At 36.4% G+C, this 27,340-nt stretch overlaps 1 protein-coding gene across 3 annotated transcripts in view; it reads left to right on the top strand.

Annotated features, from left to right (window-relative positions):
* Positions 1 to 24,742, top strand: part of LOC121320984 (neural cell adhesion molecule 2-like) — a 289,130-nt gene extending 264,388 nt beyond the window's left edge. The window contains exons 16-18 of one of the 3 annotated variants that reach the window (XM_041259854.1): positions 17,642 to 17,846; positions 20,278 to 20,397; positions 23,561 to 24,742. In XM_041259854.1, coding sequence (XP_041115788.1) covers positions 17,642 to 17,846; positions 20,278 to 20,397; positions 23,561 to 23,675 — 440 coding nt within the window. In that variant the 3' untranslated portion in view covers positions 23,676 to 24,742. Of the gene's footprint in view, positions 1 to 1,411; positions 2,688 to 17,641; positions 17,847 to 20,277; positions 20,398 to 23,560 lie in introns of those variants that run through there. The other 2 variants (XM_041259855.1, XM_041259856.1) reach the window with 2 other exon arrangements.
* Positions 24,743 to 27,340: the final 2,598 nt, after the last annotated feature.

Below are 27,340 nucleotides of genomic sequence, written 5' to 3'. Positions count from 1 at the left end.
AACAAAAAAAAAATTAAACCAACAGTCTGTCTGTGGAATATAATGCATTCAGTGTCATTTCTATGTACAGTACAATGTGAGCAGCACGCAACTTCTTCCCACTCTCATATTTAGAAGGTCAAAGGTTGTGACAAATTGACATTCTCCATCTACATACATATCCCTTAAAAGTGCATAAGCACTGTCAGGTCTACATCACCCCCAATATCTTTTGGTATAATGAAACATTCACAAGGTCTACCTCTGTAACCCCTTGTGCTGGGCCTGTGGTATCATGTCTTCTTATTCCTTAAACAAATCCAGAATCATGCCGCAGCCCCTGTGTCTTCTGCATGAAGCTTCCCCAGACACAAGAGCAGGATAAGACTGCGTATGCAGGATACACAATATAGGCAGCTACTGTAGTTGTTTCGTTGATTGTTTGTTAGTATAGTAAATGTCACATTGCCATGTTAATAAACTGTCATTTATGTATTTTTTCCATCCCTCTTCTCCCATTTTTCTCCCTTTCTCTTTCTTTTTCAAATTCCCATGTACTCTGTCTCTGCAATTTCCCCTTTCAATAATTTCCTAATGCATAATGCATTGCATTTTCACTCAACACCAATCTGCTGGCTTTTACTTCTGCAATGTGCTGCTGCTAAACCCTTCTCTCCTCTTAAACTCGGCCTCGCTATTTGAATGATTGTACTGTGGCCTTGGTTTCTTTTATCTTCCTTCTGAACTCTTTGAAAACTAATGTACTTATTCCACATTCCAAATGTTTCCTTTATACATTCACTACACTGGATTGCTTTCCTTTTCTGTTATGTACTCAATTGCTTATAAACCCACACCGCTGTGTTGCATCTCCTCTAACATGTCATCATTTCTCAAATGCTTCTTCTGTCAACTTCTTGCTGAATCTGCTCCATGCTGCATTTCTCTAACTATCCCCAATTGTTTCTATATTGCTTCAAAACTAATTCTCTTTGTATTCCTTCAAAACGAATTCTCTTTGTATTCCTTCACCTGTAATGACTAAAATCACAACATTCTCTTCACACTCTTATGGTAACTGTCTCCTCTTACATATTGAAATGCTACTTACTTTCTCATGTATTTCACCACTGTTCCATTGTGTTCCTCCATTCTTCAAATACACCTGTAATTCCAAATCATTATATTTATAATGGTGGCGACATTACTTGCTCCCCTCTATGCACACACATGTTTTCTCTTGCTACTGAACCTACATTCTTTCCCCAACCCGTGTCTGCTGCCCATTCCAACATGCTTTTTTGAATGCTCTGTGTATTCTACTCCCTCCCATTTTCTGTGTGCTTGCTGTACTGCTCCTTCTCACCTCTTGTCTGATTCCTCATTGCATTTGTCCTCCTTTCCCACCCCACTCCCTTTCACCCCATTGCAGAATGTTGTGAAGCCCCTGAACGTGGAAGAGGAAGCCCCTCACAGTACCCAGTCACTGCTGTTGCTGCTGCTGGAGTCATATTAGTATTTCTCATCCATTCCTGTTTGTCTTGATACTGTCCTGTCCTGTTGGTACAATGTTCTGGTGGTTGCCAGGACTCTCTTGATTTTGCAGGGGTGTACAAAGCTAACCCCAGTTTCACTGATATTCTGACAACAATACTGGGTCGTACACTATTTGAAACCCTAAAATCTACAATTTAGTTTACTGTATAACACATTTTAAAACCACCAGTGGTAATCAAAGTCTGCTGACTGGCATTGCATGGAAGATACTGTGCACTGGTAACAAAACAAATTACTTTCATTGGAAAATAAAGGTACATTAATGCTGTTACAAACTGTTACGCTGTTCGACTGAGAATAGCTGTGTTTTCCACCTACTTACTTTGGGGGTAATATAGCTTTGTTGTATTTAAATCTGCACCAATGTAACCAATGCCAATTATAAAACAGAAGTGTCGCTACTCATTAATACACCCTATATTTCTTACTTACATGATAACATTAAACAAATAAGAACATTTACGAACAAGAGCAGGCCATTCGGCACAACTATGCTTGTTTGGTTCATCTCAATATTTTGTCAAGTTGGGTCTTAAACAATCCAAGTGGTAGATTATTTTGCAGTGGGGGCAGATTAACGCAAACCATTACTTTAAGTGCAGTACAGAAACCAAGAGCAGAGGACACAGTTGGAAATAAAGTGGAGACAGATTTAGGCCAGAGGGAAGGAGACAGTTCTTTGCACAGTGGGAAGGTATGGGATGGGCTACCTAGTCATGTTGTTGAGGCAGAATCACTTGGATCCTTTAAGACACAAAGTTATGAGAACAATCAGCTACTGGGCTGAATGACCTCCTCTCTTTTATAGAATGTCTTATTTTCTTATTAACACTATAACTACCTGAGCGGTCTTTTTGGCGCATCACGGTTTTAAATGCATCTTTCTCCACTGATTTGGCAGCTAGGCACTTGTGCTTTTTTTTATTTTTTTTACTTTTCCTAAATACATTAAACATCTCAAAACATCAGTAGACCCAGGGTTGCAGAAACGTATGGAAATATACCTATAACTTGTTTTGAATAGCTACAGGAGACATTTTCAAACATGATTCATCTTATCAAATGTGTAAAAGTACTTATTTTCTAGTTAAAATGAACAATAACATCAAAACGCAAACATTTTTGCAAAACAGAGTTTTTAAGCTCCAAATATCACAGGCAAGATGGGGGAACGTCTGATTTACAAAGATATTACGGGAAAATACAAGTGAGGAAATCAGAATTAAAGGTAAACACTGTGTTTGGTATATTAAAATAAGGCTGCTGTTTTGACTACATTTAACACAGAACAGTTTCATAGTGTGCGATGCTACTGTAGTTTTATATGCATTTTAATAGAACATAAGAAAGGCTGCTGTGGTAGTTCCAGGTATATATGTATGCTCGGTAGTTCTAGTGTTAATGATGTACCGGCTGTATGAGTACAGAAGACATGTTTCAGAGCCCTGTTGAAACCACATGAGTGCTTTAAACTATGTTTCAAAGGTCACCAGAATGTTATGATTTGAAATAAAGTATAATATACAAAGTGTATCTAAACAAGCTGAAGAATACCAAAGTTAAGTGTGGTGTCATACCGATACCAGCTGTTCATGGGTCACCATGACATAGAGAGCTTACAGTGTACCGTGTGTTTGTAGACTGCAGACTACCTTTATTTGGCATTTATAATGTTTTCTGCAAACTAAAGATTCTGTTGAGTTCCTGATAGAAGAAAGTCCACAGGGAGCTATACCACCATTGCCTTGAGCCCTCTGTTTTGTTGGTATTAGTTTTATTACTAAATACCAGATTGCCTTTTAGTCACAGCTTTTACATTTTCTCCTCCGACACTATTTATAAAAGCCCTGGCAAAACTTTAAATGCAGTTCCTTATACAGTTAGCGGTTAAATTCCAATGAAGCAATCTGTATTTTACGCTAATTAATATGAATAGCTTTATTGCTGCTACACTTTATATGACATGATGTTTACTGTAAAGTGTCTCCAAACCTTTGTTAGGTTGGAATCATAACCATCTTCATTTTCAGTAATGTACTGCCTGATTTTCATTTCAGTTCCCTGTCTTTATAAATGTAACCCATTTGACCGATATCCTGTTCCTTGCATTCCTATTTTAGATGTCACAGACAATGCCATCTTAGTTTGCAGGCCTTTCCATGCACCTTGTATTGAATGTAATACTTGTTAGGGTAACTACATGCAAACAATATACTCACTAGTTCCAGACATCAAGCAATGTCTGGATGTACTCATTGTTTTTTCCTCAGACTGTTAAGCATGTAGTACTAGACTGCAGTAACTGCTAGGAGGTCTTTGTGAATGGTCAAATATAAGGCTGAGCTTTCCTGTGACAAAGGTCATTCTCTGACTTAATAAAATGTGGTGTGTGTAAAAACTCTTGATGTATGCTGTATGTCTTTTGCAATCTGGCTTGTTTGAGCTACTGGGAGTCAAATTAGTGACTCTAAAATACTGCCTCACAATAATAAATGACTGTTTACAATCAGTAATCTCAGAGATACTTAGGGTTGATCATTAATTGATCAGTAATTATCTCCTGCCAAACAGCTGCTGTTCTCTCTAGGATTGAAAAAGTGCAGGGGAAGGTTCTGGTGGCTGGGTACTATTGTGTATCAGAAGGGTGGGTGCATTAAAAAAAAAAAAAAAAAAAAAAAACACATATTCTGCTTTCCTAATTAAGAGCACTAAATCACATCAACTATTTCACAAAAAAACAACACAACACCTGTATGAATGTGGATTACAAGATTCTAAGTATGCATCCTACAAAGAGGGCACCCCAAAAGGGGAAGTGTGGCAGGGGAAAGGGCAGGGTGGATCATCTGTGTTAATCAAGAGAGAACAATAACTGTACCCTCATTAAAAGTGCTTATAGATTATAATGGATGAATAACATACCATAGCTGATGTACTACAACTGATTGCACAACTGATTTGCACAATATATATATATATATATATATATATATATATATATATATATATATATATATATATATATATATATATATATATACAGTGCCTTGCAAAAGTATTCAGACCCCTGACCAATTCTTTCATATTACCGAATTACAAATGGTACATTGAAATTTTGTTCTGTTTGATATTTTATTTTTAAACACTGAAACTCAGAATCAATTATTGTAAAGTGACATTGGTTTTATGTTGGGAAATATTTTTAAGAAAAATAAAAATCTGAAATATCTTGCTTGCATAAGTATTCAACCCCTGTGCTGTGGAAACTCCCAGTTTGCACGATGAAAGAAATTGCCCTAACGAGGACACAATTACCTTACCATTGGCCTCCACCTGTGAACCATTAAAGTTGCTGTCACATTTTCTGGATAAAAACCCCACTGTTGAAGGATCATTGGTAAGGCTGTGAATCTGAAGGAAAATGAAGACCAAAGAGCATTCTACAGAAGTTAGAGATAAAGTAATACAAATGCATAGATTAGGGAAAGGGTACAAAATAATATCCAAGTGTTTGACTATCCCAGTGAGCACAGTTGGATCAATAATCAGGAAGTGGAAGCTGCATCACAACACCCAGGCACTGCCAAGAAAACGCTGTCCCTCAAAACTCAGCACTCAAACAAGAAAGAAACAGAAAGTGAGAGAAGTCACAGAGAGGCCAACAATCACTTTGAAGGCGCTACAGAGTTGAGTGGCTGAGAGTGGAGTAATGGTGCACCAGTCAACCATATCAAGAGCTCTACATAACACTGGCCTGTATGGGAGGGTGGCAAGAAAGAAGCCGTTACTCAAAAAGTACCATCTGAAAGCACGTCTGGAGTTTACCAGAAAGCATGAGAGTGACCCAGCTGCGATGTGGGAAAAGGTTTTGTGGTCAGATGAGACCAAGATAAAGCTTTTTGGCCAAAACTCAAAGAGCTATGTGTGGCGCAAACCTAACACTGCCCCTGCCTCAAGACACACCATCCCTACAGTGAAGTATGGTGGTGGCAGCATCATGCTGTGGGGATGCTTCTCATCAGCAGGAACTGGGCATCTTGTTACAATTGAAGGAAGAATGGATGGAGCAAAATACAGGAAAATATTGCAAGAGAATCTGCTTCAGTCTGCTAAAAAACTGAAGCTTGGGAGGAAATTTACCTTTCAGCAGGACAATGATCCCAAGCACAAGGCCAAAGCAACATTGGAGTGGCTCAAGAACAAAAAGGTGAATGTCCTACAGTAGCCCAGTCAAAGTCCTGATCTCAATCCCATTGAGAATCTATGGCACTATTTGAAAATTGCGTTCCACAAGCGTCGTCCAACCAACCTGAACAACCTGGAGCAAATCTGCAAAGAAGAATGGGCCAAAATCACTCTGAGACTGTGTGCAAAGCTAGTACATACCTACCCCAAAAGACTTAAAGCTGTTATTGCAGCGGAAGGTGGCTGTACCAAATATTAATGTGTGGGGGTTGAATACTTATGCAAGCAAGATATTTCAGTTTTTTATTTTTCTTAAAAATATTTCCCAACATAAAACCAATGTCACCTTACAATAATTGATTTTGAGTTTAAGTGTTTTAAAAAAAAATATCGAACTGAACTAAATTTCAATGTACCATTTGTAATTCAGTAATATGAGAGAATTGGTCAGGGGTCTGAATACTTTTGCAAGGCACTGTATATATATATATATATATATTTATTCTGTACAGTTCTGTTTAAAGCACCCTTGTACAATCCAGTGCAAATAACAAACAAAATATAGCACAAATGCATGCTAGCAATAATACTTTTTACAGTGGTTTCTGGAGATATAGGCAGCAGCAGAGACATGTAACATTCCTGACAAGGAAGGCTGAATGAGGTATGATTTCTAAAAGGTTTGAATAGGCAAAGGACAAGATAAATATCCACATTTTTGTATATGAAAAACCAGCTTGTAAAACGTAATCTGATCTTCATCAAAATCAAGCTGTGGCAGCTGCCTATTTCGTATGCAGGGTGCAGTCCAATCTGCAACCGAGATATTGTACAAATATCAAAGATCGCCTACAAGTGTAACATGCATCTGTGTTTGTCATTTATAAATACAGTCACCTGCCTCCTGAAATCCACTGACCGGTTTGATATAGGTTTGGCTGCTGATGTAAATGTACGTGACTGTCTCAGATCACTTTCAGCTGAGCCCCAGTGGTAATAGATCACTCGCTTGCCTGCATCCCTTAAAAACATGCAGTTGCAGAAACAGTGCTTGAGTTCATTTGAATGGCCTGTTTGTTGCTTTAGTGTTGCAATGCCAAAAGCAATCTGGAATTAAAACAAAAATAAAAGGAGCTATTTATTCAGAACTTGCAGGAGATACACAGAATGATAAAACAGCGAACATGATTGCTTTGGTCTCAGCCAACATTTATATAGCATCTGCTTTCTTTGTTTCAGTGTCAGAGATGTTATACACTGACATAATGTATGTCTACAAAAAATGCACAGCAAATAGCAGGATCTGCTTATATTGACCTTAAAGCTGATGCAGATTTAACATGTCAGGTGTTGAGTAATTGTGTTCACAATACAAGCTTTATAACATGAACTTGGAATGTAAAGTGACTGTTATTTTACATCTACACCTCTTGTCAAGGTCCTTTCGGTTTGGAATGCATTGCTACTTTGTTGCTTTTAAACCTGAGATTTGCGTTCCACCACCTCGTACTATAATATAACTCTTATCAGATTAATAAGGTCAATAGTTTTCCTTTTTTTTAGTCAACGAAACTCAGCTTCACATTGACTACATACTGATTGTCCTCGTCAAGTGTGATCATTCACAAATGCAATTAGGTCAATAGTGCACTGTGCTTAATACTTCATGGTTTGTGAAGAATAAAATAACGAGAACCCTGTTAACACCAGGGTGATATGAAGTTTATATTAGCCTACATTAATCACATAAAAAAAAAAAAAAAAAAAAAATCAATGCCTTTACCTTCGAGTTTTACCAATGGATCATGGTCCAACAGAACATTCTAACAATTTTACACATGTGTCTTTCCCCCCATGTTTTCATGTTTGTTTTCTTATGTCATTAACTACCATTTAACAACTATCCGATACAAGCCATGTAATGAACTGCATATAACATCACATGACCAGCTTAATGAGACAATCATGAACACACTGCCACCTGAGCTCTATATTAATCTTGCAGGGTTTTCACCTTGGAGGGATTGACTTGTGTCAATCGGAAGATCTTCCACGTTTTAGAGACTGTCGATATGGTTAAACTATCTTATCTAGTTTCAGCTGTTGAAAGGGCATGGCTGAAACCAATAGCCTATTGGCCTTGTGCATTAATAAAAGGAAACATATCCAGCTACATCTCCAAGAGAGATTTAAACTGCTTCAGTGTTGCCCATGACACAACATCAATGGCAGAAGAACTGTACATGTTGACAGCAGAGCAGTAAAACGGGGTGTTCAGAAGCTTAATCAATGAGAAGGATAATGGTGCAGGCTGAGCCATTTGTAGATCTGATTTGTGTACTAATCACTTCTGCTTGATAGTATCAAACTGCAGGAGCACCTTAATGAGTGGTAAAGGTTTCCAGAAGCTTTTACATTTATAGTATGAAATGGTTGAGTGGTTTTGTAGAGACTTTGGTTCTGTCAGGTCACAGAGCTTTTATTAGCTAATGCTGTTAGCTCTCTCTGCACTGCCAATGTTGAACCTGTGGCATGTGCTAGCAGAATGTGAATGGCAATACAAGAGGTCAGGTTTCCAATTGCATTGTGCAAGCCTTTTTAATTACTTCAGTGACGCGAAAAGCATTTCGAGACACCACTTGCAATGCTCTTCAATTTCCAATCCATTAAACTATACAAACACCTAAATAACAAGCTGCAACCCAGAATAATGCTGGCTTTTAAAAAAGTGTTTTTATTTTTTTTTTACAATTTTTTTTTTTTTTTTGTATTTTCAAGCAAATAATAATCCTTCAACATAAATAATCTATTGATTGTCTGCAAAAAGATTGCCTTGTTGCACCCCTTGCAAGGATTCCATTAATAATAATAAAACATTTCTAGAACAAAAGTTGATCCACCTCTCAGCAGTCCAGAAAGTTGTAAGGTTGTCTGCTTCCCATTGGCCTCCAGACATGACTTCCTTAGTTTCTCCTCTTCTAGAACTGGAATTTGGAATTGATATGTATTGGTGTTGGTCTGTATCTTACACACACACACACACACACACAAGCCAAAACACAAGACAAAACGGTGTGACTATATTTACTACATGATGCTGGCCTGTTTGATTTCCCTTCAGTTTGGCTCAAGCAGAAAATAAATAGAAATTCTATAAATAATATAAATTACTACATAACAGCTTTCAGCTAACAAAGCGAACTCTACCGGGATTCCATTTAGCTGCATCTCACACGTCATCTTAATAAAACGTAAAGCAAGTGTGATATCTTACATTTAAACTAATTAATATAGAAGTACTAAACAATGAAACGTTTTTATAGGATGATAAAGACACCTTATCAAAACTCTTATCTAAGATGTTGCTACATTTTTAGCACTAATGGCTGTTTTCCCAGAACCTGATTAGTACCAGTCATGGACTACCTGAGCTAAAATAACCTTATGCAGCCCACGATTACTGATAATCTGGGTCTGTGAAACAGAGCTATATATCTTATGACTGAGTGTTTGAAGTTAAAGAGAAACCTATGTCTTTCTGGCCAAGTAGCCTGTTCTTAAGAAGGTGATTAGAGGATATCAGATGACTTTGTATTGTATTTCTTCTATTTATCCTGTACATCGAGGATCATTGGTTCAGCTTATTCCTGGACCTATGAAAATCAGTTCTGTGCACTGAGAAAGCTGTTGTGCATCATATCGTAAGCTGTTTCTCAGCTCCAGATCAAATGTTTGATAATGTACCCATAGTGACTTCTGATGCAGACATAACTATTGCTCATCTCCCACATGATCTGTGTCCAGCAGTAATAAAAAAACTATAAGTTTTTAAGAAGGCAGAAGGGACTCTACATTTATCAATGTGTTTCGGAAGACTCCCTCATATTGCTTTTTTTTAATTTTTTTTTTTTTACTACACCAGATGCAATTCAAAGATAATGGATTATTTTGCTAAAACAGCTTTTCCATTTTAAATAATGTGAAGACAGTATTAGAGACTGTTGTTTTAGTCATGTGAGAAGCTAGATGCAGTGGACGGAGACAACTTTGAATAAAGAAGCAGACAGTATATTGCTCCTCAGTAACGTTCTATTAGGTCTGAATTTTCTTCAGCAAATTTAAATTTCCTTTTGTTCCCTTGCACTTTATTTTGTTTTGCGTACAGTTTTTTTCTTCTTCATAAAACTTCTCAGTGCTTTGTTTTCCATTACATTAAATGTCTGTTCTTCTTATTTGTCTGATCATATAGGCTTTATATATAACTTGCTCACACCACCTGCGTTCTGGAAACTTTATTGGGATCCACATTATTCCCAATCCTTTTTTCAAATGTGTTTTAAATAGGTAAATCAGCAGGAATCATCACATATTTCTCATTGACTCTAAGTGAATCCTGCACAGAAGTCCAGAGTAAAAAGTAGTCGTGCAATACCTTACAAGTAAAAGGGCTTTACATGAAGTGTTTCTAATTGCTGTGTATTTACATAGTATTTACTTAGTAAATGCATGTGTACTTACTCATAATTACAATGTTATTATGCATAGTTAGATTATTTGCTTGATACAACACTAATTCTAACCCTATCTCTGCCCTTATCCCTAACCCTAAACCTAATTGGATACAATTGTTTACTTATATCGTGCACACATTAAGTACATTGTAACTATGCATAAAAACAATGTGGTTATGGGCAGACTAGAAAGGTAAATGCTAATGATTACATTCTATATTATTAGACATGATTCTAAGAGCTCAGTTGAGTTCATAGAAGTGCTTTAAACTTCTTGGTTTTAAAAAGTCACTAGAATGTTATTTCATACCATGTTGCCCTTTAAGTGGGTTGCAAGTGTTCAAGATGAAATATTCAAATTAATGTTATGCACAATTCTACAGTATAGAACTCCAGGCGATAATTGCAGATCACAATTTAAAGCTGTTGTCTGGGTCGTAGCGGTTTGAGATATTTAATTTAATCCTATTAAAATGGCATGTTAAATTTCAACAATAATTGACCTCAACAATTTAAAAATAAATCCTTGTAGATTCATCTGAAGCAATTACTGAGCTCATTTATATGCAGTCCTGGTGTTCCAAAAAATTGGCAATTATGTGCTTAATTTAACATGCACACATTTTAATGTTTTAGTAGTATTCTTAATTTTAATTGCTGTAATCAGTTATTAATTTTGAGGTTGAGTTCATCTTCATCTAGGTTGTTTTTTGTTTATTTTATTTTTTTTAATCAATATGCCCTCTGAAACTTAACTCATAAAAATATCTAAAGTGATCACTAACCATGGAGTGTAATGTACAAGAATTTGATTTAGCAGCTTTGATACAATGTGGGTATTTGCATTTTTTCCATTCTTGCCATGTATGTATTCAGTCTAGACTGAGTTTAATATGGTGCATCTGTGCAGCCTCCCCTATGGCTTCATGACTTTATTAATGCTGAAACATGAGTTCACGTGCATGTTAAATAAAGGAATTGGATACATTTAATGCTTCAGCAACATTTGCTGCATGCCTGTTACATCACAAATGACAACTAACATACCTTTGTACCAGCAGATGACAGTTTTCTTTCAAGCAAACCAAACCCCCTTTCTTTACATTGAATTCAGACCTTTATATTTGAGTTGTCTGTACTAATATAGTGGTCCTCTTTCTCCAAACCATTTCAATTGGATCAATGTTGTAACTAAAGCACTCTTAATATTGTTATACCACATGAAGTTGTATTGTATTAAGATTAAATTAGTATGATAGAGAAGGGTAGAAGGAAGTAAATAATAGAGGAAGATGTATTTGGTGGTACATTGGAAGCAAGGTGAACAGGGCTGAGTGATATGGCAAGCTGTGAGGTCTGAACAGTTGAAGATGTGATGACTTACATGCTGCTGAGCGTAACTGTCATATGTGTATGTGTACTCAGCTAAGAGTTGAATGAAGCTACAGTATTAAGGCTGAAATGAAGCCACAGTAAGTGGAGGTGCATCACTGAGGCTTGTGGGTGCAGCTGTGAGCAATGGTTTGGGGAGTTCAGATGTTGGAGGTTTTGAGCAATGCTTTATTTTTGCTTGGAGGATCATTGAAGATATTCCCACTGGAACGAACGTGTGATGCATGCTGTTCAATGTGAGTATGATTTGAGAGGACGCCGCTGTGATATGCACAGTGGAATTCGAGAATGATGCATGCTGATGAACACGTTTGCATCATACTGGGCTAAAGAGAATTGGGGATGTACGGAGCTGAACAGTTCTTTATCATGTAGGCTGAACCAAGCTTTATTACCTCTGTGGTTCACTGGGACAATGATGTACCTTTAATGGGTTAATGAAATGGGGATGCACAGTGATGTGAAGAGGCGGAATTGTTTTACAATGTCTGTCATAAATGAAAGTTGAGGTTCAATGGTGCTTGTGCAGGGCTCAAAGCTTGTGCATGGGATGAGCAAAAACTAATACGACTTGACTTATGCCAGGATGTGCAGGGCTGTTGTACAGCATAATTTTCAGTAGCAGTTCTTGAAGTGTTCCCTGCATTGCAACATAAGGGTTTAAATATGATCCAATAATAGGGATATTCAGATATATTTCTCGAGGAGTTATTAAATGAAACCCATATACAATGTTTTAAAAATGTCTTAATTTCACAACAAGAAAAGCTGTCTTTATCTTGTTTGCTCTCATCTATATCTATCTGGGTATCAATCAGTGGCAATTCACCACCGCCTTGATTTAAAAGCTGTTTGTAAGCAATGTTTTCCTCTCATCCAGGCCCTGAAATTTTACTGACATACCAAGAAAATAGCAGATGCAACAGATTGATTGTGACATTTCCTTAACTCTAACTTAGGACCTTATTACACTGCTTGAATTATCTACAGGTGTGAATACTGAGAGATGTATTTTTGTCAAGTTTAATAAAGGTTAAATAAATCTTACTCAGGACTGTAATCCCACACTGTGAAAACTATTTTATATCAAATGGAAAAAAGAAAGTTAAAAGAAATAATCACAGATAAAATAGAAATCACAGTCCAGATTGTTTGATTGGTACTCAATTATTCTTTACAAGTGCAAACAAGTGAACAGTTATTTTTGTGTTGTGTAATTAACATATTTATAATATATTTGTTAAGACTATTTGATTGATTAAGGGAGTAATGTGTTGAGTTAATAGAGTTAAACATCTTGAAGGTTTAGTATAGGAAGTTTAGCTAAAATGCAATTTTGTTTGTGTGCAGACAAGTTTGTCTTAATTCTCACTACATGACATTTCACCTACAAAATAATATAGAAGGTATTGAAACATACATTTGAACAACATACATGTAGAATTCATACCCACAAGCTTCTTTCTGAAATTGTTTTTAGATACATGTAAAACTACATTTGGTTGATATAACAATAGTTTACAAGTTTAGTTTCAATGTGTTTCTTCATATGGTATATGAAATCCACATGGGGAAATCATTTGGATAAGCAATGGCATATCTAAAGCGGTCAAATTAATTCTAAACAAAAAAGTAGAACCATTGGTAGATTCAGTTACCAACAATGGCAACGCAGTGGATTTAGAACACGCAATGCACAGCGGGACTGGTATTTTATACCATAGCACTGAAATGGGTTGACAATGCGTACAAGTTCTGACAGTCATTATGTAACTGGCACTGGCACTTCAAGATGTGACAATTGATAATATTCCATCTATTTAGTAAGGTTGGGCCTTGGTATTTAACCCTTAGTGGTTCATTTATTCAGCGCTTGTCAGGTGCGTCAGGTCCAATTTATTTTACATGCGCTGTTTAATTATTTTTTTTTTTTTCAGAGTAAAACAGGTCTTACACAGAGTGGTCAAAGTGCTTCTAGCTTTATCCCAGCACGCACAGTGTAAGGGTGTAGGATATACAAATAGATAAGGAAACTCCACAGTCAGCAGGGTAGTACTGGATGAAGAACACTACTTTATTTCTCTTTGTTCTGTCACTCTGGCCCACTTTTATAAATCAACTCTGATCAAACCAAAAGACTGCTACCACATTGCAAGGTTTGTATTGTTATCACTGTAACATATCATAATTATCATGGTTATTATTAACTGTTATGTATTTATTATTCCCATGACAAGCTTATCAAGCATGCTACACATCAAGTTTCTTTTTCCTAATTGTTCTTGTAATTTTACTGCAAATCATTTAATAATCAGCCTGTTTTCCCTTTTTTCCAACTATAACATATTATTGAAGGACAAAAAAAAAAAAAACATGTTTTTTTATATTACATTAAATGCCAAGTTTCATTTATTTTTAATTCGTTTCAGTCTTTTTCCATATTTATTCTTATTGCATACTAACCAGGATTCTGCATGCTGGCCTTGGGATGTTTTATATTTTTATTCCAAGTAATTGGCATTGCATTTTTTATTCTAGATAGTCATATCTGGTCTCATTCAGGTGTCATGTTGTCATGCAACAATTATCCCCTAACAAAATGATGACAGATAAATATTTACGGATTAGATCAGAATTAGCATGTGTTAGTAAGCACCTCCCTTTTCCAAGTTTCTCACTTCAGATTTCTTTTTAAACTGTTTTTGACATTTGGTTTGGTTTATAACTTAAAAAGAACATTCCTGAGTGGATTTGAGTTGAGTTGATTGCAGGATACTCAATAATACTCAAGGATACTCTAGTGTACCTGACCAGCCTGACTGGAAACCCTTCACTAGACTCCCCTTACTTGGTTAACCAACCTGAAGTTATACTTTTGCCTAACCATAATTGGCTGTCAATTACCAATTAGGTGTATCCAGGATTCCAGGTGTTCTTTAACACTGTCAAAAAAAGTCGTTACAACAATCGAGACTTCGACTACAAACAATGACAATACTCTAAAATCCCACTGGAGACATACACTAGAGAACTAAAATAGACACAATATTATGCCATATATAAGTTACAATACCATGTGTTTTGGTGTGAAACCAGTCTCTCAGCACACTGGAGACATAATAATAATAATAATAATAATAATAATAATAATAATAATAATAATAATAATAATAATCTTTATATATAGCACCTTTCATAGTGGACCACCATCACAAAGCACTTTAGAAGATATTAGACTAGGTTGTGTGAACAATGCATCAGCTACAGAATCACTTACAGCAACGTCTCACCTGAAAGACAGAGCACAAGGAGGTTAAGTGACTTGCTCAAGGCCACACAACGAGTCAATGGCTGAACTGGGTTTTGAACCAGGGACTTCCTGGTTACAAGCCTGTTTCTTTAATCACTAGACCACACAGCCTCCTAAAAATAGAGAATGGAGGTGCTTTCCCAAAGACTGTCAGTGAATCTGCTGTACGCATTGGTAAAAATGAAAACATGAAAGCTGGGCATTGTGTAATATTGCTTTAACTAAAAAATTATATATATATATATATATATATATATATATATATATATATATATATATATATATATATATATATATATATATATATATATATATATATATATATCATATCAGTATTTGTTCTCTAAAAACTGAAGGACGTGGGTTTCTGTAGTTCAACTAATGGTTCTGAAAATAAATGGCCAGCCCAAGGAAACACAAAATGTATTACTCAAATGATAAAAATAAAAAGAACATACAAATATATTAAAGTTAATATTTATTTGCTCTCAGATATTTATTCCAATGTTTGATCCTGAGGGTTGTTACCAGCTTCATTAAACATTTCTGTTTAATAACTACCAGATCTGTTTTGCATTTCATCATGTGTTCAACAGAGGGATCTGTCTTTTTATCAGTGATTCTATAAAGACCACTAGCTTTGCAAGTCACTGGTAAAACATGAAACAAGAGTTTAATGTACAGTAAATGCACTACACACTGACATCAATGAAATACATAATGGAACAATTGCAGTGTGTTAGAAGTGCTTATTGTGGGTCTTTAGAAGACCAATCCATTATTACCACTAGGACTGGATGATGTCATTTCACTGTTCTACATGGCTTGACACAGGTAGGCATGTCCCAAACAAGCCAATACATGAATAAACATGCAAAAAAAAGTGTGCTGTGGTTAGATTACTGGATTTCATCATATGCACAATTGTTCACTCTTTATAAATCTGTTTCACCTAATTTAAACTTTCCTGTTGTTCATTTGAAATATATTTTTATCACAAGAAATGCTTTGCTGCCGGGACAGGCTTCATCAAGGTGTTCTTGGTATTCAATGCCTTGTACATGCTAAAGCCTCTTAGTATTATGGCATGTGCCATCTTTGTCAAGAGCAAATATAGACATCCCTGTTTTTACTGTTCTTCAGACTGCTATAACTTCCTCAACAGTCTTGTTATTTAGAAAACACCATAAGGTACGTAGATCTCTGTTTGTACATGGGATGTAATTATTCATAGGGCAGTTCTAAAAAGCATTATGAAATACAGGGTGAAGTTGCATATCATGGTAGTCAGGAGACTGGCGCTGCAGACGTTTTTTAAATCCAACAAGTAGCTCTATTACAACACTCTACTGCTACTGTACTGATTATAACAGATACAGTACATCAATATAATAGAAAAAAATACATATTAACAAATGATTGAATACATATTGTAGCATTAGCTTAAGAAATAATTTAAGATATGTTGTACTTCTGCTGAAACTACATTACATAAGTGTAAATAGCATGCTGGCGTTTATCTAATGTCACATGGGTGAATGGAGGAATCCAGATACAGGTTTGCTGGTAGTAGATTTAGGGGACTATCTACCCATGATGCACCGCTCTCCTAAACATGGCAGATTGTGCCATCTTCACTATGCCAGGGTAGGAGTCATGGCCCTAGATTTTAATTAGAGTACAATATGTACATTGCTGGATACAGGTACATTTAGTACACTGTAGATACACATTCCGGTAACACTTTACACTGTCTCTAATTACTGTGTATTTACATAGTAGTTACTATGTAAATACATGTGTACTTACACATAATTACAATGTTATTATGCATAGTTACAATGTACTTAATGTGTAAATCCTTGCACAATTTATGTAAGTACACAGTTAGGTGATGAGTGTTGGAGGATTGAATTAGAAAGTTATGTTTTGGCCCAGGGGTCACCCTCGGCTGACAAAGCATCCCTCATGTGCACAAATTATCAGTTGAAAAAACAGATGTTTAAACCGCTGTTGACACAAGATGTCATCTTCACTTATCTATATAAATGAAACAAACAGTTTACAGGATATGTGCTGATTCCAAGAAAAACATTGCAATTGCAGAAAATTATTGTAAAAACAAAAAAGCAATTTGCTGTATTCCCTTTATGTTTGCTCACATTTTCAAAGAGATCGCGCTAAGGAAAGAATTAACTGACATTACAGCACAGATGTCTTGCACATTGTGAAAAAACTGCATCAAGTTCCCCTGCAATAGACAGACAAGCCAGCCAAGTGGGAATGTGGCTGCTCTGGTAATCTGACCTGATGGGAGGGAACTTTAAAAACATATGAGAAAGCGATCAAGCTAACCCTGATTGGCAATTTAGCTTGACCATATATATATATATATATATATATATATATATATATATATATATATATATATATATATATATATATATACGTGGAGTCAAGAAGGGCTCCTAGCACATTGTAGCTCAGGACTGTGCTACCCTTTCCACAGATCAGTACCGTTCCCAGAGATCAGTTTCAGTCACTGCCAGTAAATTCAAATCATTTTGTAATCCGGGTTTTGGAGATAGTTTTTGCTATTTATATGTCAAAGAAAATATGAAATGTGCGTTTTAGCCGAGACACAAAAACACCAAGTTTATGGTTGGTTTTATGCCACTGACGTGTGTTCCATGATTGTTGCCTGCAGACACCCTGTTCAGCGGTCTGGGTCTGGGGGCGGTGGTGGGGCTGGCCGTGGCAGCCCTGCTCCTTGTCCTGGGGCTTGTGGATGTCAGCTGTTTCTTCCTGAATCAGTGCGGCCTGTTGATGTGCATCACCCGGAGGTTCTGCGGGAAGAAAACAACCACCAGCAGCAAGAGCAAAGACCTGGAGGAAGGCAAAGCAGCATACCTGTGAGTACCCAAAGCCTGTTCTGCCATTTACACACTCTGCTGCAATAAGAATGTCATAGGGCATACTACTACTACTACTACTACTACTACTAATAATAATAATAATAATAATAATAATAATAATAATAATAATAATATGCAGTAAAACTGTAAAACACCAAAATGCATTTTGGTGTTCCAGTATAAAGCAAAACTCCAGCTTAACCGTATAAGTGTAGGCAGTCCTTCCTTAGACACCCACAACTGAGGCCACACATGATAAACTGTGTTGAGCTTCCGTGTTCTTTTCCACATTGTGCAATGTGCTGTAGTGTTATTTGTTGTCTCTTTTTTCCACACAATGCCCCCCTAGGCTGCCAGTTAATGTCCCTTGTGTATTCTGTAATGACAGGTGTGTATGTACTGTGTTAGGTTTCTATTCCTTGTGTTGTATGAAATAGCTTCCTGCAGCTATCGGTTGGCCCTTTATTATAATGGGCACTTTGTCAAAGGAGAAGCTTCATTTAGGTTTACTGCACTGTGTTGTAGACATTAACTATAAACATATTTTTTAAGCAATTCTTACTGTTAGCTAAGTTAGCCGAGTAAAATAAGTGTGAATCTAGCTGCTCCAATATAAAGCCAGTCTCTTTTGGCTTATCAATCATCTCAGTGGTCTCTGAAGCTTCCTAACAGCTCCCTTCAGTGGCCTTCAATGGGGGAAGACCCTGACCCCTGATGGCCATCAGTAATTCCATTGGATAACTGTTGAAATGTATGCGCTCTATCTTTCTGCATGGTTGGCAATGGGACATGTTTAATTGCATGCCCATTAGGGGGAGTACTGTATGTAATTAAATATCTCTGGTAGTTGACTCAATTGAATGATACTTGAACTGGGAATGGATCCCAGTTCTTCTGGCATGTAGAAAACAGTGTGCTGGTCTGAAACCAGGTTTCAATCTTCTGTCACTGTTTCAATAAAACTGATCTTCCCAGCAGTTTCCCTTTAAAAAAAAAAAATAGCTCATGTGCATGATATAATTTTTATAACTTAATTGTTTTCTTTGGCAAAAAAAAACCCAAACATTTTGCCAGCGCACAAAGCAGACAAAACCTCTTTTATTGTGAATCAGGTATTGATTGAGTTCTGCTTCAGAGTGCCCAATATATATTTTTTGCCCATAACTCCACAGAAATGGAATTGTGATTCTGGCAAGCTATTTATATTTTTTAATATACTGCAGTCCGTGACAGTGTTCCAGTTTTGACTTACAGTCTCACGAAAGAAAATAATGACAGTGGTGCACCAGATTACCATGACGATAGAAACAGAGTTACTTTACTGTGTTGTCCTGGAGGTAATATTAGTACAGGTATGATAAAAATAGCTAACATTTAAATTGTCAGGCAAACACTGAGATTCTCAATATGGATTTTAGAGAAATAAATACCAGATCAGTTTATCAATTATCAGGATGCAAGAGGTCTGGGGAAGAATAGAATGTCCAAACAGGGTATGTTCAAAGAAAAACGTCCTTATTTTACTAAATCAATCCACCCTCTATACCAGTAATGGCATGGGGCTCATACAGCAGTTTTACAGCCCCAAACAAAACCAAAAAATAAACAAATAAATAATTAGTCTGTGCCGTGTAGTGCAAGTGCTCAGTGAGTGCAGATCCAAAGGTGCAGGGATAGGTGGTGGTTGCATGCAGGGTGGGTGCTCCACTGCAGGAACGGGTGGTGGTTATGTGCAGGGTGGGTGCTCCAGTGGAGGGATGGGTGGTGGTTACGTGCAGGGTGGGTGCTTCAGTGGAGGGACCAGTAGTCGTTGTGTGCAGGGTTGGTGCTCCAGTGCAGGGACAGGTGATGGTTGCGTGCAAGGTAGGTGCTCCAGTGCAGGGACGGGTGGTGGTTACGTGCAGGGTGGGTGCTCCAGGGGTTTGTGCTGGCTTCAGAGCTTCAGCTCCTGATTTTAGTCCTCGGCTGCAAAACAAAAACACAGCAGCATTCTGGCTGCATTAACGTTTCGGCACAAGGGGCCATACTCACGTACTGTAGCTGCATCCCCTTTGTACTGCTAAACTCCTCCTTGTGATCAATGCGGTGCCATGCTCTATACAATCACCGCACGCAATACAGCTAATCACAATTGAGTTGTTTACCAGTCTTACAACTACTGCCTCTGCCCAAGATGGCCGACTTCCGGTTCTGTCCTGCTATCGAGTCGGCTCATCCCTGCGAAGACGTACCACCACCTTACTTAGCGCCCTTTCTGGTTGGGAGGTAGATTTGCAGCTCAGATTCTTTCTCTCCTGTTCACACCAATGAACACGCTTGTCTTGTAATAGTTTAAAATTTAGACGACATCTGGGATTATTCAGCTCCATGATACAAAATGAGATGACGTTGTGTTGTTTATGATTGTGCATTTTGTTGGTGTGTGCAGGAAGGATGGGTCGAAGGATCCCATTGTTGAGATGCGAGCGGAAGAGGAGAGAATAACTAACCCTGACGATGGGAGCACTGTAAACGAACCAAATGAGACCACACCACTTACAGAGCCAGAGTAAGCCTTGCTTTTATCGGCACGATTGAAGTGTTAAGACAGAGAAGCATATATGCTTTTAAATTGTTAAGCTTAAGCAATGAAGGCTCAATGCAGAATGGTACAGAGAAATCTTTTTGTTTGCATCTTATGTTTGGATTACAAAGAGTAACAACCCTGTCTTTTGTTCATATTCCCTGCATTCGAAATGCAGACTAGTCGATCCTAGTCGATTAAAACTGCAGACATTATCATTTGTATGTATCTTTAAAATCAATACTGTCAGTTCGAGAGGTTATTACAGACAATGTTTAGATGCCAGAACAGTGTTTAGTTCATGAACACAATAACAAAGCAAGGAGCACTGAAACTGCAGTGAATGACAGAACCTGTCATGGAATAACAGAGTAGAATGGCAATAGAGGCACTGTTAGATTGATTATCTTGGAATCTGGCAATGGTTACACTGTACACAAATCTGAGGTATTGTCAGTGGTCTAGGTTACCTGAACGTTATTTGCTGTGTTTGTGTATGCTCTTATTTAATCTACTTCTTGCACAATAGAATGAAGATGAGTGATCATTAGAGTCTCACGGGATATTCTGTTGTTAATATATCAACCATTGAAATCAAGCATCTACAAATCAGTGCAGTGGTGAAGCCTATGAGATTAAAATAATCTACTTACATTTGTATTGTTCGTTTTCAAGCAATTAAGTAAATAGAAGGAGTGTGGAGTAGTGGTTAGGGCTCTGGACTCTTGACTAGAGAGTTGTGGGTTTAATCACAAGTGGGGGACACTGCTGCTGTACCCTTGAGCAAGGTACTTTCCCTAGATTGCTCCAGTAAAAATCCAACTGCATAAATGGGCAATTGTATGTAAAAATAATGTGATATCTTGTAACAATTGTAAGTTGCCATGGATAAGGGCATCTGCTAAGAATATACATATATACACATGTGTGTTTGCATTGACTTTCTTACAAACAGTTCAGTTCCTTTGGTTTAAAGCATCAAATCAATTGTATCAGAAAAGGGTTGGGTTTAGGGTTACATCCTATCAAAAGATGTACACATTAAGTACAGTGTAACTATGCATAGTAACATTGTAATGTAGTACTAATACACAGTACTTGGAGACACTAGTGTAAAGTGTTACTGATATAGTCTTGTCTTTCATCCCAGATTTTAAATATGTTTTAGCAGCAGACGCACACACCCAGTAAGCATTGCCCCAATCCTCCAATACAACTCAGACATAGAAGATAGAGTTACACTCCCAGGAAACACAAACAATGGGATTTGATTTCATTCCTGAAGTGGTACTCAAACATTGAACAAGTTCTTGATGTTTCAAACAAAGTGCTACCTTCCCCAGCCAGTGGTTTTATACAATTGTGATTGTGTGGAAATACACATGAGGGATGCTTTGTCAGCAGAGGGTGACCCCTGGGCCAAAACATACCTTATTAATTCAATCCTCCAACACTCATCACAAACATTGCCCACCACACTTCAGTTTCAGTGTAGCTAGATAGATAGATGACTGTGGTGGTGACAGACAGGCTCAATCAAATTAAAATAAAGAAAAGAAGAAATGAAACGATAGAAACATAATACCCATGTGAGAGTCGAAACATATATGACTGCAGATTTTTTGCACTCTTGCGTGTGAATGAATGGCAAGGCAATTTAAACTGCATTCCTGTAGCAATATTTAAACATGCAACTTTAAACCTAACCCCAACATCTTTCTAATACAATTGTGTACTTACATATATTGTGCAAGGATTTACACATTAAGTACATTGTAGCTATGCATAATAACATTGTAACTATGTGTAAGTACACATGTATTTACGTAGTAACTACTATGTAAATGCACAGTAATCAGAGACTTTAAATGTAAAGTGTTACCTGCATTGGAATTAGAAATGTCCATTTCGTCCCTGAATTTGGTTAAGTTGCCCTGAATCATAATACAGCATGTAGGCAGCTCCCTTCACATGCCCCCACCTACAGCCATCCATGTAAGAACCCAAGCAGACAGGATACAAACTGGCAGGGGCGAACAAAAATACACCATCAATTTAACCTGCTTTAAAAATGAAAAAAAAAAGACACGTCATTTAAAAGCGCTGAGAAATTTCTCAGAGGGATGACACAATATAGTTTTGGGAAGGTCTAATTCACATGTTTTTTTTTTCTTGTTTGAAATATGCATTTCTAATGACACGTGATGTACTGGGATATTATTTCCCAATCTGGATTCAATTACTTAGCTTGTCTGTGGAACCTATAGGCCTGGTTTCTCAAAGCTAATTCTCCAAACTGTTATTAGCTCAATCTTTTCTGAAAAGAAATAAAATAACAATTGCAAACTGAGACTGTTAATAAAGCCCTAATTCAAATGTGTGACTGGTTTACTTCAGGTCTAATAGCTTGTGGCAGGCTGGTGAGTGGATAGAGGCCCAGAGACAGTCTGCAGTTCAAAAAAAAAATTAATTTTATTATAAATAACACAAAATAAAAGTGCACAAGGGCAAAATAAAGGAATTTAAACAAAAAAAAAAACAGTACAAAAAACCAACTTACAAAAATAAAGGTTTCCAGGCTGGGCAATGCCTTCACTAGATTCACAAATCTCAAAAATACACACAAACCAAAAAAAACTACCAACCTGTTTCCTCAACTCCCTCCTCCCAAATGAGAAGCAGAGGCCTCCTTTTATGTCAGGTGGCTGGGTGCTGATTGATCATTAATTAACCTAATCAACCCCAGCCACCTGAACATTATAAACCCAGGCAGGTAGGGGAAATTAACCCCATCCCTGCCAATTTAAAAAGGGCAGAGCTATGCTCTGCCACATAGCTTTATTTGGCTTTTTATTTCCTTTAGAAAAAAATAAAGATAATGTAGAGTAAAAAGTTTTCAGCATATAGCCATAGTCTAATTTCTGTGTTGTATAGTTTAATTGTACTTTAAAACTTCGATATTCCTTCAATTCTTAAAGAAGGCTTTAAATGTATTATTTAGTGTGACACTGAACCTAACATTGAGTGACTTTGAAGGGACCATTTGTAGAAGAGTCTATAGAATTTGTAGAATCATTTGTAGTGCTTTCAACATGAACTGAAATATAATAAATTAACTACAGTCTGTCTTCTCAAATTGTTTTCACAGGAAGTTGCCACTGAAAGAAGAGAACGGCAAAGAAGCCCTGTCGCCCAACGCCATTGAGGTCAAAGTTCATGGTGACAACAGCATCCAGACAAACGAAGAGGATAGCAAAGCATAATGGGAAACCTTGAATTACAATAACATTCGTAGCAAGCAACCCTGTGACCAAAACCAATAAAAAAAGGAAACAAAAAAATAATAATAAAATGTTAAATATGTGAGATGAACTGTAAGATTGGGTAACTGAATCAATGTGTAAATATAGATGGAGAAAGCCCACTGAGTCTAGTTTTGTGATAATCAGTAATATCCTGTGGAGATGCCACTGGTCCGCAATGACGGTTGTACAGTAATGGTTTTTAGGTCCTGCCTGTCTGCTTTTGATTCTTAATTTCTCTTTTACATTAATAAGATGCCTCCAGTTCCAGCTGATCCAGGAGCACCAATATGAAGTTCTCCATCATTCTGAGTAGCAAGCTTTGTTATGAACCAGTTCCTTTTTGTTGGCGCTGGTGGGACTGGGTTTTTTACAGTGGTTAGCCTGGGCAATGATTCCATGCCTCACATGAGGGCGGTTCTACACCAGACATGTCTCACTCCATGGTTCATGATGTTGGAATGATGTATGGGTGTTGCACATTTTAATTGTGGTCTTTGGCCTTCTGGTACTTATTTATTTTATTGTGACATTTATTTTATTGGGCAGCAGTTTTATATTATGTGTTCCACTGCTGATTAGTATTTGAAAGATTGTCACACAAACCTTGATGTTATGAGTGTAGCAGTTTCTGCATACAAATCATCCCCAACTCCCAACACCCAGATAGACATTTACATCTAGTGTTACACAGCACACTAGCAAAAACAGGATCTGAAACAGCCATGAGAGTCAACACTAGTTCAATTAGAGAGATCAGGAGCTGGAGGCCTGGCAGCCTGGAGAAATGCTGTGTTACTGTTCACAACACAGGGATTTCGCTAGTGTCTCATCTCAGTCAGTGTTGCCATGTTGTTGTAAATTTCTTGAAAATGTGTACGAGATAGAGGTGATACAAGTGTTACAGAAATGTGTATGGCATGTTCTACTGCCAAATAGTTTTTCAAGCTTCTAATCTGAGGATGGACTAATATCATAAAATGTAGTCTTTCCAAGAACTGAAAACTTCCAACACTATCTCTAGGTGAAGTGAGAATAATAATAATAATAATAATAATAATAATAATAATAATAATAATAATAATAATTATAATTATTATTATTATTATTATTATTATTATTATTATTATTATTATTATTATTATTTTTATTATTATTATTATTATTATTATTATTATTACAAGAAAATGTTTAAATAGCTCCTTCTCAAAATCAATTTCACTGAATTATAATAAACCTGATATCCTAGGTTATGCTAGGGTAATATATACGATATTAGTATAATATCACTGGAACAGTTAATATTCATCTTCTAATGTGTAATCCCATTTCAGTCAATATTTGTAATTAAACTTGCCCATGCATCTATACATGTTTTTCTCAAAATTATTTTCAAGTAATTAATCAATTCTGTTATACATGGGAAAGCAAGTGCTTTATTTATTTATTTTTGTCAAAACCACTGATTCATATTAGTTAATTAATGTGATGTATTTAGAGGTAGAATTTAAACTAACATGGAGAATTGCTGTACATTGTAACAAATACTGGTAATAATGTCCACTAGAACACACATTATATCAATGAAGTGTTTTTGTGTATGTTCAGATTAACACTAACACCGTTTACTTTCCCTGAAGCTGAGCTGAGGATAATGTGCATCAGCACTTCCTCTGAATAACCTCGCTGGTCCCTGAACCACAGAAAAACAAAACTATTTGATATCAAACATAATATAGCATAGACTAACTGCTGGCTTGAAGGAGTAATAATAATAATAATAATAATAATAATAAATAATATAATAATAATAATAATAATAATAATAATAATAGAGTATTGGGATATAAACATTAGAGTGAGAGAGTGTACCTAGAGCTTATTCCTTACCTAAAATTTCAGATGGAACAAGTTCTATATAATTCATCTGGAACAGAACTTCTATAATTCTACATGTAATTAAGTGAGAGGGAAAAAAGAGAGTTGTAAGAAAATGAGGCTGTAAAGGTCCAGAGTGCACCGGTGGACACATGGTAGAAACAAGGAAAAGATGTTGCCATGGTTAACAGCTTGTGTTTAGTAAAATGAAGAGAGAGAGGGGCTGTTTTATCATTTAGATTGGCTGTGCTACCCTGTATGTATTTAGATTACTTATCACTTTAGATGTAAAATACTGATCCAGTCTGTAATTAAGTGAAACCTGACCTAGCTTGCATACTGTTTACAAAACAAAGGTCCAGTCTGGATTAAGAAGTACCCGATAGTGTCTGTGGACAAGGCGTCCCTTACCTGTACTATATCATACAGAATGTTTATGATGAGCCTGACCTCACAAATAATATACTTCTAACGTCACAGCAGTTTATTTTGTGTCGTACCACATTGAACAAAACTGTCAATCTATTTTTATGGGGCAGTTTATTTACACCCTTTTTGTTTTGTAAAATTAAATGATTGACAATAATTAGAACTGAAAACATCCTGCTGTTCTTGCACCCTCAGTGTTATCTGAATAAAAAAACAAAAACAATGTCCCTCCATTCCAATAAAGCCCTCTGTGTATATCCCTCCTTCTCAGATTTATTTGAAAATGATTTCATGTACATTCTGTCAATAAACATGTAAAATGCAGAACCATTTTCTCTGTTCTTATTTGAATCCTGTACATAACACATAGTAGCTAGTTTATGCAGCTTATTGAAATACATGAGCATATGAGCCAAGCAGTCTCTTAATAGGGTTAATTGTATTGCAGCGCAAAAGCCGTGCAGGCCAGAGAAAGGCATCCAGTTTCATTAAGAGAGCCGTTCTGATGTATTTAAGGGTGCTCTTGTCAATTAAAGGACACTATCTGTGACTATTGAGAGCACTCTGACATGTTGAAAGGACATGCTGATTAATGAAACAATCTCCTGCTGGTTTTTTGTTCTATTTTAATTTTTGATTGACGTTAGTTAAATGTAATAAATTGAAAGATGGCTTGCATTTAATGTGCATAAGCTGCAGTGCAAAGTAATTTCCTGGCTGCAATGCAATTAGAATTTTGCATTCGCAGTTATTTGCACTGCACCTATATTTAAATCAACCCCTAAGTGTCTATAAATACTATGTACTCACATAGTAGTTACTTAGTAAATACATGTGTACTTACACATAAATACAATGTTATTATGCATAGCTGCAATGTACTTAATGTGTAAATCTTATCTAAGTTCACAGTTGTATCAGAAAAGGTTTAAAATTAGGGTTAGGGTTACATCATGCAAAACAATTACACATTAAGTACTTTGTAACTATATATATATATATATATATATATATATATATATATATATATATATATATATATATATATATATAATATATATATATCCACATAATACATATAAATGTGTATAAATGATACATGTACCATTAGTCTCTGTGAAGTACGTGGTAATCAGACGACTGTCTGTAAAGTATGTGACTGTTTGTTTACACAGTCAAACAAAATGGAGCCCTTAGGGAATTAGAATCAGGAAGATCACGGGAGTGCTTCTAGTTAGTTAAGTAACAAATTATAATAATTAATAATAAATATATTAATATAATAATATAATAATAATGACATTATAATAAAAATACAT

The sequence above is a fragment of the Polyodon spathula genome, chromosome 9 (assembly GCF_017654505.1).
Source record: "Polyodon spathula isolate WHYD16114869_AA chromosome 9, ASM1765450v1, whole genome shotgun sequence".
Classification (NCBI taxonomy): domain Eukaryota; kingdom Metazoa; phylum Chordata; class Actinopteri; order Acipenseriformes; family Polyodontidae; genus Polyodon; species Polyodon spathula.
This window is presented reverse-complemented; position numbering and strand designations above follow the sequence as displayed.